The following is a 13403-nucleotide window of genomic DNA, read 5'->3' on the forward strand; positions in this document are numbered from 1 at the left end:
GCTACAATTTAATATTGCTTTTCTTATTTTAAATGCAATTGTTTTTCAATTCATAATCAATATTGGTAAAATTCTTCTCTTGTCTTTGAAAGCTTTTCACCTTTATTGAACTCAAATCATTCTTATTTTCTGTGACTATGAGAATGATTTATACAACGGGTTTAATTGACATATGATTAAGAGAATTAGATAGGCCATGTCTAGGAAAAATGGATCGTACTACACTATAGTTTAGTGAATTTAGGTAGACGACCATGTTATCCGAAGATAAGTTATACTATTCCATTGATTGTATGTATCCTATTATAGACGTAGCTAATCCATACTTAGGGAAGACGAGTCGTACCGCATCTTAGTGGTTAGGTGGATTGTCCGTGCCAACCGATGATGGATTATATTTATTATTTAATAAGGTAATTTTTTGTTTATTTATAACATGCATAGAATGAATTTATTTGATTAAATATGATTAACCATTGATGTGTGGATAGCAGTGAAGTCAATACTTTACTCATTCTCTCTCTCTCTTATATTTCAATTATCTTTTATGTTATGCACTTTAGTCAAAAACAAAATCAACAAATATTTTCTTTAGCTATTTTAATCTTCATAAACATGATAACAATACACCTGTAATCCTCGAGGTTCAATAGTCTCTCTATAGCCTTATCCTACAAGGAGTCATTCTATTGTGAGTGATTTTATTTATTATTAATATATTTTTGCTTTAAAAATGCCACATCAAGTATAAATCGTTTAATAATCGAATATAGTTTCGTGTTCACGAACAACTCGTTTAATAATCGGGTGGAGCTCAAGTCGAACTTAACCAAACCGACATCGAATGAACGCCCGACTAGCTTTATTCATTTACAATCATAGGGTTCAAAAAAATAAAATTTACAATCAAAGGGTTAAGTGTAATTTCACAACAAAACTCTTTGGGGTTTTGGTTCGAAGGTAGACAGAAGCGTTCCCCGCGAGTCTCTCTCATCTTCTTATTTTCTGTTAACAATCCTAGACTTTATTTTGTTCAAAAAAAAAAAAAAAAAAAAAAAAAAACAATCCTAGACTTTATTCATTAAAAAAAAAAATCCTTTACTTTACGAAAAAAACGTAACGAATAAAATACTCATTCCTCTTGGGGTTTTTGTTTTTCCCCAAATACTTTCCGAACTTTCCATCCTTCTCTTCTTTTATTCTCCTCTACTTTCCTAGATCCAAACACCACCCTAAGACCTCAATTTCTCAGAACCCTTCCCCTATGGGGGTCTCCTTCAAGGTCTCAAGGACCGGCACGAGGTTCCGGCCGAAGCCTCTGTTTCAGCCTGACGTCAACGTAGTAGACGACGTGTCGGAGAACTCCAAGGAGAGCTCAAGGAAGCTCCAGGTAAAATTACGCGAATTGATTCGATCGTTTGATTAATTACTGCGTTATTGGAAACGGAATTCTGGGTCTTAATTCATCCAAAAAAAATTCTGGGTCTTGGATTCCAGCTTCGTTTTGTGTCAAAAGGCAGAGAATTTTGGGGTATATATGTATGTATAGGTATAATAGGTAGTATTGAGCTCGCTTGAGTGGTTTTATTTTTATTTTTATTTTATTTTTTGTTTGCGTGTTCTCAGATGGGGATAATGAAGAGTGCGAGATTTTGGATTTGGATTTGTTATATTTTGATTTCTGACATTTTCTTATGTAACTTAATAAAGCATTGATTCCGTGCTTCGCTTATCTAATTAACTGGGATGCTTTGACTCTCAGTTAAGCTTATTGCTACTAATTAGGGTTTTTTTCCCCCCTTTGGAATTATTTCTTTATTTATCTCATTTTTAAATAATTAATTTCCTTGATTGAGGTGAAATTTTCACTTTTTTATTTGGAAGTTCGAAGCAGATGATGTAAAAACATCGGATCAAACATTTTGTTTTACTTTGTTTTGTATTCCCCCCTTAGTTTCTCAAGAGGCAATGAAACATGATATCTTTTTTAGTAAAATGGGTATTTATTTAAAGAAGATTTTGCTCAGTTGCTAAAGCTAGTGGTTTTGTTTTGATTAGGTTTTTTTTTTTTTTTTTTTTTTTTTTTTTTTTTTTTTTTTTTTTTTTTTTGGGTGGTTGGAGGATTGCTGTGAAGATTGAACCTTCAATTGACAATCACCTTTTGAAAATCTCAACTGGTTTTAATTAATTTCTGATACTACGTCGAGAGACTTAAATTAGATGGTATGTTGAAACTAACAAGCAAAAGCTTGTGAAAATGTAGTTTCTTTGTTTTGGCAGCGTGATCTTCTTTTTCTGCTACATTTCGTTTCTGAAAAATGTAAGAATTTTTTTGTGATAAAATTGATGTTTGTACTTTGCATAATTGTGTACCTGAGAACATAAAAAGCCTATTTGGTTAACACAACTACCTGAACAGGAATATTAAAATTCGAAATCTAAAATTTTTACCTTGTTCTCTCATCAATTGAAATGGATAGTTGATGTTTCTTCTTTCTCGAAGAACATGATTTTTTTCCCGAATATTGCAATGAGCAAAGCTCTTGTTTATGATTTGATTGCGAGCCCTTGAATTGGTATAATGGGGAGTGGGTTTAATCTAATATTTATGTTACATATTCTATCTTCCTTGTATGATAGTTTGGATTGCCAAACCTTGTTTATGATATAGGGTGGTCCTGTTGAAGGAGGTGAAGATGTTACAGGGGGGCCTGCATCATCCATGTCTTCTGAAGGACTTCTTCTATCTGCAGGTTAGAGGCACAGTGGGCTTGTTGGCCATATCTAGTCATGTTTGGATTCTGACAGTTTTGAGTTTCCCTTGTTTTGACAGAGAATGAAGTTTCCTTCACTTTGAACCTCTTCACAGATGGATATTCCATTGGAAAACCCACAGAGGTTTGTTGAAAAAAATATTATGATGCAAATTGAAGAAAATAAATTGAACAGAAAAAGAGACGCCTTGTATCTTCTTAAATATTTCTTTCTAAGTCTATATACTTTATGATGGTTCAGAATGAGACTGCAAATCAGGCACTTCAAGATGTTCCAAAATTGTTACATCCATATGATAGGACGTCTGAAACTCTCTTCTCGGTAAATTTCTAGTTGGTTTATTTTGATTATTGTTTGTAAAGGGTCTAATGCACTTTTAAATGGAATATCCTTGCCCTGAGCATTATAACTACTGTCTAAATTTCCTTACAATTTTGTTTCTACTTGCTATGGGATTTTCTCACTCTAATTTATTTCCCTCTCTATTTGTGAATGAATTTGGAGGCAATTGAATCTGGCCGGTTTCCTGGCGATATTCTAGATGATATACCCTGCAAGTTTGTTAATGGGACACTTGTATGTGAGGTGAGTGATCTTACTACTGAAATTTTCTTTTTTCAGACCTATATTATGAATGGTTTGGCTCATCAAATTTAATGATAAACTAATAGATTACTTAAAAAAATTATATGAATGCTAATATCTGTATATGTAAGCAAACATACATGTGTACATAATGTTGGGATTTATGTGCCTCACAATCATGCACAGGGGAATAATCATAGGGATCAGAACTTTACAAAAATTATTGAAAGATCACGCAATACAAGAATTAAAATAACAAGAACAAGTAAGAACACTTGCTTGAAATTCGGCCACCAGGGAATTTCTTGAGCAAACTGAAATTCTTTTGTTACTCCTTGAATAACACGACTATGGCAAGGATTATCATACCTAAGAGTCTTCTCTTTAATGACTAAAGATGACCAAAGAGTGTGGGCTCTTACAAGAGGATGATAAATCAATCCCCTTATATATTGAGAGAGTACTCAATGTTCAACTTAATTGTGAGTGAATTAGCAAATAACTCTCTCATATGCTTCATTATTTATAGAGTTGGGAAACTTTTTTTTTTTTGATAAGTAAGTAAGTTTATTAAAAAGCGTAAGGCGCCCCTAAGTACACCGGGGGTATACACGAGCAGCCAAAGCCAGCACAAAAAAAGAAAAAAACCCCAAGAGGACCAAGCCGAAACCCACCAAAAACCCCAAAAGGAAAACCCTAGAACCCGAAAAAAAACTCAAAACAACCCACAAAAGAAACCTAGAGACAACCCAAAAGCCCTCTAAAGAACACTACTCTACAACTTGGCCCTGTCCTTTCCTGCGCCTAGAGGAGTCTAAAGCAACACCATAGTTAACAGAACTTTGCAAATTCAGCAACTCCCTCTTTCCCTTCGATTTCTGGCGTGCTATCTTCTCACGCAGAAATTCCTCTTCCATGGCATCCTGAATAGCCAAAGCCTCCTCCTCAAAATTACCATCCATATCCCAATCCAAGGGCAAACCATCCCAAAAATCATTGACGTCCTCCCAAACTACAACCTCCCCGTTATGATCAAATCCAACCGGCCAATTTCGAGATTGGCAGCCTCTTGAAGGGGAGGAAGGGCCAACCATCCCTAAAACGTTTGCCTTCCGAGGCAAGGTGGGAGAAACTGGCACCTTCGGACAATGGTTGAGAAACCCCTTCTTAAGACCCAGCTTCACTGGGGGCTCCGGAGAATCTGCAACCTTCTTAACTGGCGTCTCACTGTCAGTACAACCAGGAATCAGACAAGAAGAGGCAGAAATCGGAGAAAGAGCTGGATCTACCGGACAAGACAGATCACAATTAACTTCATAAACTTCCCGAGCACGCCAGAAAGAGCAGACACTCCATCCTTCAGCAGTGAAATGTCACCCTCAACAGCGGCATCCCTAGACACGCAAGCCGAGTCACAGACACACACTCGAGAACTAGGCTTCTCAACAACTCGACGGTCTTTACCCATAGGACCACACACTTGCTTTTCCATGGCGATGCGATCTTCTGGTGACAGCGCCTCCAACCCGCACCTAACCACCGCCGGCCTATCGACAACAACCTTAGCCGTATCTCCAGAACCCGAAGACTGACCCTGAGAACGACGCCCTAAAGTAGAAACGGAAGCTGACAAGCGTGCCACCTCCACGTACGTCTGAAAGCCAGTACCCAAACCCAACTTAACACCTGCCGGAATACCAACAGAAGGTGGAGAACCATCCAAAGCTCCAAGAAAAGCCACAACTTTGCTCAGCTCTCCAGAAACACGGCTCCAGCCCCGCCCATCACGTCCTTCAGGAAACATAATCAACCCTATCCGGCCTCCCGCGGCGTAAACCTCTACCACCAAGAACCTACCGGACTTATTCTTCCCTCTTCGTAAGATGGTCGCCTTAGTTTCCTCCCTAAAATATTTGACGAAGTCCTCGATCTTAGGATTCCCCAAAACTTATTTTTTTTTTGATAAGTAGATTCCCCAAAACTTCTTCCACCATCGACAACAGCCAAGCGGAGCAACTCAACCCCAAAACAGCATACCAAGAGAACCCTTTCCTCTTCTCCTCCTATTGAAGATCAGAAGTCCCTTCCACCACCGAGAAGCGGAACGATTTAGCCTCCACAAAGAAACGGCTCTCCATACCCACAGAGAAAGCATATTAGGATATCACCACATCTGAAGCGGTCGCCATCCCCAAGCACTACGATCAGAGGGAGAAACACGAACACAAACCCGAGTGACTGGAAGGAAGAACGAAGGAGGGACCTAGCTTGACACGCTCACACGCGCCGTCGCTAGGCAGAGAGGAGAGAAAAGAGAGAGAGCGGGAAACTTAGAGAGGTAGGAAAACAGATTCCCACTCCTAGAGGGGAACGGCCATAGGGATGAAGCCTAGCCTCCTAATAGGCACCCAGGGCTAGGGTCTTGACCCTAGCCTATGTGCCCTCATGCTCCATTGGGCCTTTTGAGTTTTACCCCAAGCCCAGTTCCTTCTCTCTTCTGTCATACTATGCCTTACACAAGCCCAAACAACTGTTTCACACTAATCCATGTTTTAATTAAAAGATGGCCCGAATAAATAAATAAAAGCCTGTGATTATGATCAAATTATATTAGCTTGAAGAGGGACCCAAAGGAAAAAATATTTACAAGCGCCAATAGGTCTGTGACACTTGCCATCTTATGACTTGTCACAAGTTATTTTTAATTACAATTAATGCCACAAAATAATTGGAATTGAACTCTAGTTAATACTTTTGAATTAATCAAATCCCTTAGACAATAATTATTGTTAACATTTGATTTATCCGTGAAATATTCTGTAGTCGAATTAAAGTCAATTAGACCGTTACTTTAATTCACTACTACTTTTCTTTGAGTACCCAATTTAATCATATCATTATTCTCACTTGTGAAATATCATTTTATCAAGTAAATAAATATTTTAGTAACTCTTACTAAAATGATCTGGCAAGAGATTGAGAATAATTAATCTATTAAATCTATCTCAGAGGGAAATTTCGTGTTTCTTTGATCTAGTCAAAGGACTTGGATTCATTATTGAAAATAGATTTTTCACACAATGCTACATGTGATCACCCAACGCACTGGAATTGTGACCGCAAAAGGTCACACTCCTAAAAGCATCAAAGTGATCACCACTTTACATTTGAGTCTGCGATCCTCTCGGGATTTAGAATCAATGTTGTAAGAAGTCTTGGAGTTTGACCAAAAAAAAAAAAAAATCATTCCTTTTGACAGTGTTTTAAAGGAATGACAACTCCGGTGGTCCGTATAGTGCATAGATTCCGCACCAACACATCAATCCAAAGTCACCACTTCACATGATCAAGATAAATCATCATGATTGATATATTATAGTCTTATCAAGTGGAATGCTAGTTCCATTATTGACTGCGAACATTAAGTTGTAGACTGCTAGGTTTATAGTCTAGCATCTATGTGATAATCTCATTACTCCCACTATGGACCATATTCAATGCAATCTAAGGACCATTTACGTGCATTCGATAAATAATAATCATAAAGTAAAAGCATGTAAATATGTACTCAATGTTTATTAAACATATCAGTAAATAAGCAATTTTATTTAATTTAAATTAAAGCTTCTTATGAATTAATTGGAGTTTAGGGCACTAACTTCATTTGTTTAGTGTATCATTCCTAACACATAATGCATATGTGCATGAAGCATGAAATCACTATTGAAGCTGGCTGAGTTTATTTCTAATTATACTGCTTCCTAATTATTAATCACGGTTGAACACAACAGTATTTGTTAAAGTATTGATTAAGTGATTAAATTTATCTCTTCCTATCAGCTTAAGCTTTTGAGATGAGTTGTAATTTAACATGATATCAAAACAGAGGCCTTGAGTTTGAACCTTGTTTCCTTCATTTGCCTTTCATCTCAATTAAATATTCCACGTGTTAGGCATTACCTATTAAAATGTAGTTTGAGCCCACACGTGAGGGGGAGTGTTAAAGTATTGATTAAATGATTAAATTTATTTTTTTTCTATTAGCTTAAGCTTTTGGTATAAATGATAATTTAACAATATTATTAGTGGAATTCTATATTTTTTAGGTATACTCCCCATACCATTGAACCAATAACAAACTTTCTCGATATTATTATTGTAAAAATCCCTCCGCCTTAGCCCAAAATAAGTTTTATTTTATTTATTTTTATTAAAAGAAAGAAAGAAAGAAGAGTACAACAAATGGAATGCCTCCTATGCATGCACTAATTTAACCACCATTATGTTAGTGCACATGGAGTTTTCCTATCACGAAAAGACTATCCACCTCTTCTATTATTCCCAGCCTTGCACTTTGCAGACACATCATTTTGGTCTCTGTGTGTGAGAGAGACCAGCAGTTGTAAACATCTAACTTTTTCTGTTTTAGCTATTCATACTTCTAACTTAAGGTTATGATTACATACTGCCATTTATGTTTAGGATTCCTAAAACTGGCATTGCTGAGATTTTTTCCAGGTGCGGGATTATCGGAAAGCTTTTGACCAAGGGGCTGGTGATCCGTCAACTAATGTTTCCCCTGTTGTTAGTAAAGTATGCCTTAAAATGTCACTGGAGAATGTGGTGAAGGATATTCCGTTGACATCAGATAATTCTTGGACTTACGGTGATCTGATGGTAAGTATGATCGACTCCCCTCATCCCTGGCTACTAAATTTCTGTCATGTATTGGGTAACTGAAGTGAGATGTTTATATTCACTTGACTACAGGAAGTAGAGTCCCGTATATTGAAAGCCTTGCAACCACGGCTTCATCTAGATCCTACGCCTAAGTTAGATAGGCTTTGTAATAACCCAGTTTCCACAAAGGTAATACACTTTCAGATAGATTTAATGTTCCTTGTTGGAGGATGATTGTATATGTCTTAACTATGTTGAACTTCATTTGCAGCTTGATTTGGCTCTTTCCAGTCTCAGGAGAAAGAGATTCAGGCAGATGCCTGAAGTTACTGTTACTTCTAGTATTAAGACACACGGGAAGAAAGTTTGCATAGATAGAGTACCAGAAAGCTCTAACTGTAGGTTAGGAGATTCAGGAATCATTTCAGGCAATGGGATGCCACAACATGTACATGAGAATCTTACCGCACAAACTCTTAGCTCAACAAACATGTTAGCCTTAAGACCCAAGAGCTTTGTACCAGATGCCTCTGTTCCAGCACTACCTCTAGTTTCCCATCAAGCAAGGTATCAAATAGGGGTTGGGACCCCCAGAAGTATGCAGGATCCTGGTTCGGGGCCTGTTACCACATCAGGGGCTTCCCCTGCTGGGCAGGACATCATGATCTCATATGCTGACAATGTGAATTCAAGTGCCTCTGTTCTTGGAAAGAGGGAGAATCAAGATGGGCAAATGTCACCCTTGTCCAACTTTAACAAGAGAGCAAGGCCTGCACCAGTGGGTCTTGATGGAATGCAACAGCAGCAAATAGGGCTAGAAGGCCTCCATGGTTCAGAGATAAATTGGAAAAATACACTGTTACAGCAGCAAGCAATGGCAAGGGGAATTCCGTTTGCAAATACTGGGATTCAAAAGTTCTCCCCGCAGGTGTTTGAAGGGGCTCTGAGTCAGGATGCTGGGGCATTGCCTTTTGCTGCAGGACAGCAGCGTACACGTTATGGTGCTAAGGAAGAGCAGTTCGAGATGGACAAATTAGATGGGCCAGAGCTCAACCGCATAAAAAATGATATGCAGATGGTGGAAACAGAAACAAGCCATCTGGACCCACAGCAATCTCGGCAGCAAAGATTACCACAGCATGCATTCATGAGATCGAATTTCTCTCAGACACCCTGGAATAATCTTGGTCAGCATATGGAGAAAGATGCAAGAAAGGAGGACCAGCTCCAGAAGAGGAAATCAGTGCAAAGTCCCCGGTTTTCTACTGGGGCTTTGGCTCAATCTCCATTATCATCAAAATCAGGGGAATTTTCTAGTGGTTCAGTTGGACCCCACTTTGGAGCAGTTGCAACTGCACATGGAGCATCACAAAAGGAGAAGGCAGCAAACCCCTCAGTTCCTTCTGTTGGTGGGACCCCATCTTTGACTTCCAGTGCTAATGATTCCATTCAACGGCAACACCAGGCCCAAGTTGCTGCAAAGAGGAGATCAAATTCCCTCCCCAAGACCCCAGTAATGAATGGAGTTGGATCCCCAGCTAGTGTTAGTAATGTGAGTGTTCCATTAAATGCAAACAGCCCTTCAGTTGGAACGCCACCTTTGGCCGATCAAACCTTGTTCGAAAGACTCTCAAAGATAGTAATGGTGACAATGAGGTATTCTGATTCATTGACCTAAAATCATAGAATTTTAAGCGTTGCTTTGTGATTTTAAGTAGTTATTTCTCTATACCCCACCCCCCCTTCCCTTTGGTCTTGACTCCAAGGATTATTTGTTCCTTGCTGAGATGGTTGATGAAAAATTATTCATGGCCTGCATTTTTTTTCTTCGTATTTTTTATTTTTGTTTTAAGATTTGCAGCCTGCATGTTTTATACAATGCAGAAGTTTCAGGATGTATAAATTTTCCACATCCTATAATCTTTCACAAACATTCATCGGCAGCAAACTTAAATCCATCCTGTTCTTATACAAGTTTTATGGATATCTGATTCAGGCATCAACTAAACTGCAAAAAGAATAAGGTCGATAATTACCCCATCAGGAAGCCAAACCCATATTCCACTCATCCTCTGTCCACCTATCTTTCTAATGCTTCCAATGATGAGGATCCCAAAGATGATGCGAGTACAAAGTCATTATCTAAGTCACTTGCTGGTGGCAGCATGAATATCTGCAAAATTAGAGTCTTAAAATTTATGCAGCCTCAAGGTTTGTTTTATTTGGTTGTTAAGATATCTGATCCTTTGTTTTGTCTTGATGGTTTTCTCATTTTCCTTAAGTTCCACTTTTGCTTTTGCAGAAAATGGTGTTTCTTGTAGGGCAAGAACTAAGATGACTATGTCAGAGAAGCCATATGATGGTACAGTCGCAATGCATTATGGAGAAATAGAAGATGGTGAATTTCTGGCTGTTCAGGATTATCTTCCTACATTGCCCAATACGGTAAGTTCTGCACGAATTCTATTTTTGGCAGTCTAAGAAGGATCTACCTGTTGAATTGGTTAACACTGGCTGTTCTCAGTTATTTGGGGGGTATCAAAGCAGATGATTCTCAGATATTTCACCCTGTTAAAAGCCATCTCCCCCAATTATACTTTGGAATTTTTAAATGTATTACTTACTAAAATAGATCTATTTCTTTGTGGTTTTTTATTCTCGTTTTTAGCACTTTCAACTCTGTACTAGTCTTCTTATGGTCCTTCAAATCATCCTACTGGTGCTTCTCCTCGAATTTCCTGCATGCTATCTTTCTGAAACTGAATATTTCCAAACTTTTCTGCCATTTGTCACTAAATTTTCGTCTCCACCGCACTTGTTTTGATATCATGCATCCTTTCAATTGCCTATGTTATGTCTTGTAAAGGATGGGAGCAGTGACCACAACTGTCTTTCACCATGTGATAGATCATTTCTTATGGACATCATCAATTCAATTGCCTATGTTATGTCTTGTAAAGGATGGGAGCAGTGGCCACAACTGTCTTTCACCATGTGATAGATCATTTCTTATGGACATCATCAATCAAATTGCAGTGGTTATTTAAGAAAGTTGTTTTCATCTGGCTATATCCTCAGCCCACTTGCTACTGATATGAGGGGGTTTGTTGATTGGACAGTCGATGACTGATATGGTTTGATAAGCTGGAAAGTTTTTCAGAAGCATTAGTTTCTATGTCAACTATCATTTTTATGCTGCCTATCCTTGCAACTCTGTGTCTTCTGTTTCTCTGATATATTTACCTAATTCATGTGACAGCACTACGCAGATTTGCTTGCAGCACAGCTTTGTTCGCTTGTAAGTCTTAAGAAATTTTTTGAATTTTTGAAATCAGAAATAAAAATTTCTGTTTTTTTTTATTTTTTTATTTTTTTTATTTTTTTTTAAATATCCAATTCAGTAATGTTATCTGCTGATGCAGATGAACCGCCATGAAGGATATGTTTTGTTGGATGACCAAGTCCAAGGAAGACCAACTCGCATGAATCTTGGCTCAGCCAGTCAATCAGATGCTGCTGGAGTTCCTCATAATTCAGTAGCTGAGCAGCAATATGCAGAAGCAGTTTCTGGCCAACAACCAACTGAAGATGTAAAGCCGAATATCAGCAGTAATGCATCTCTAAACTCATCGCAGAATCTTTTATCGAATGCAAGGATGCTGCCTCCTGGGAACCCCCAGGCCTTACAGATGTCTCAAGGACTGTTTTCCGGGGTTTCAATGCCCCAGAGGTCACAACAGCTGGACCCACAACCATCGCTTCATCATCAGCAGCAGCAACCACAACAACAACAACTACAACAGCAGCAGCAGCAGCAGCAACAACAACAACAAAACCAACATTCCTTGATTCAACAGCAGCATCCCCAGTACCAGAGGTCACCTTTGATGCTTGCAACAAATCCACTTTCGCACTTGACAGCACTCGGACAGAATTCCAATATGCAGTTGGGCAATCACATGGTTAACAAGCAACTTCAGCTGTTACAGCAGCAACAGCAGCAACAACAGCAGCCACCAATGCAGAGGAAAATGATGATGGGAATTGGAACAGCTGTGGGTATGGGAAACATGAGCAATAACATGGTTGGTCTTGGAGCCCTTGGCAGTGCCATGGGCATGGGAGCTGCAAGGGGAGTAGGGGGAACTGGAATGTCAGCACCAATGGCACCTATTTCTGGTATATGCAATGTGGGACAGAACACAGTGAATCTTAGCCAGGCTTCAAATATTACCAATGCAATAAGCCAGCAACTTCGATCTGGATTGAGTCAACAACAAGCTGCTATCGTGGCATCAAAATTTCGACTGGCACAAAATAGAGTGAACAGTTTAGGGGGCTCTCAGTCAAGCATAGCTGGGATTTCAGGAGCCAGACAGATACATCCAGGCTCTGCTGGTCTTTCAATGCTTGGTCAGAGTCTAAACAGGGCTAACATGAGCGCAATGCAACGGGCTGGAATGGGGCCTATGGGTCCACCGAAATTGATGCCAGGGATAAATCTTTACATGAACCCACAACAACAGCAGCAACAACAACAACAACAATTACAGCAACAACATCAGTTGCAGCAGCAGCAGCAGCAGCAGCACCAACACCAATTGCAACAGCAGCAGCAACCGCAATATCAACAGCAATTGCAGCAACAGCAGCTACAGCAGCAGCAAGATACCAATTCACCACTACATGCTGTTGTATCACCTTCACAAGTGGGCTCACCATCGACCATGGGAATTCCACAATTGAACCAACAAGCTCAGCAACAGCAAACTAGCCCTCAGCAAATGAACCAACGAACACCGATGAGCCCACAACAATTGAGCTCTGGGGCAATCCATGCAATTAGTGCTGGTAATCCAGATGCTTGTCCAGCTAGCCCACAATTGAGCTCTCAGACGCTTGGTTCAGTTGGTAGTATCACAAACTCTCCTATGGACCTACAAGGTGTGAATAAAAGCAACTCGATCAATAATGCATAATGAAGCTCAGGAGGCTCAGGGTTTGCTTCTCGAGCCAAGGTGCAGCTTTGCTGGTTCGAATAAATAAATCAGATTTCATATACTACATGCTCTAGGATTAAGTGATAGCTTGTAGGCAGTGCAATCTAGCTTGCTCAGAGAGAGAGAGAGAGAGAGAGAGAAAGTGTATAAACTAGCTTGTTGGTAGTGCAGTGCAAGGGGCTTTCGATTTATGTGAACGTTAAATTATTTGACGTTTGTAATATTTTTTGTACATGACTGTTATATTGAAGAGAAGGTTAGAATGTAAATTTGTCGCAGGTAAAATTTGTGAGGAACGACATGGCTGTTAGAGGAGATGGAGACATGGGTACATGGTCGTAGATAGATTCGAGTGGCATAAAA

At 39.1% G+C, this 13403-nt stretch overlaps 1 protein-coding gene across 1 annotated transcript; it reads left to right on the top strand.

Annotated features, from left to right (window-relative positions):
- Nucleotides 1-1134: 1134 nt before the first annotated feature.
- On the top strand, nt 1135-13309 carry LOC133864849 (protein PHYTOCHROME-DEPENDENT LATE-FLOWERING). Its single transcript, XM_062301279.1, has 12 exons — nt 1135-1390; nt 2672-2753; nt 2834-2898; nt 3016-3096; nt 3280-3360; nt 7879-8037; nt 8131-8229; nt 8312-9696; nt 10037-10251; nt 10343-10485; nt 11300-11338; nt 11463-13309. The coding sequence occupies exons 1-12, from the start codon at nt 1265-1267 to the stop codon at nt 13017-13019; spliced, it is 4032 nt and encodes a 1343-aa protein (XP_062157263.1). The 5' UTR covers nt 1135-1264; the 3' UTR covers nt 13020-13309.
- The last annotated feature ends 94 nt before the right edge of the window (nt 13310-13403 follow it).

The sequence above is a fragment of the Alnus glutinosa genome, chromosome 3, assembly GCF_958979055.1.
Source record: "Alnus glutinosa chromosome 3, dhAlnGlut1.1, whole genome shotgun sequence".
NCBI classification, from domain to species: Eukaryota; Viridiplantae; Streptophyta; class Magnoliopsida; order Fagales; family Betulaceae; genus Alnus; species Alnus glutinosa.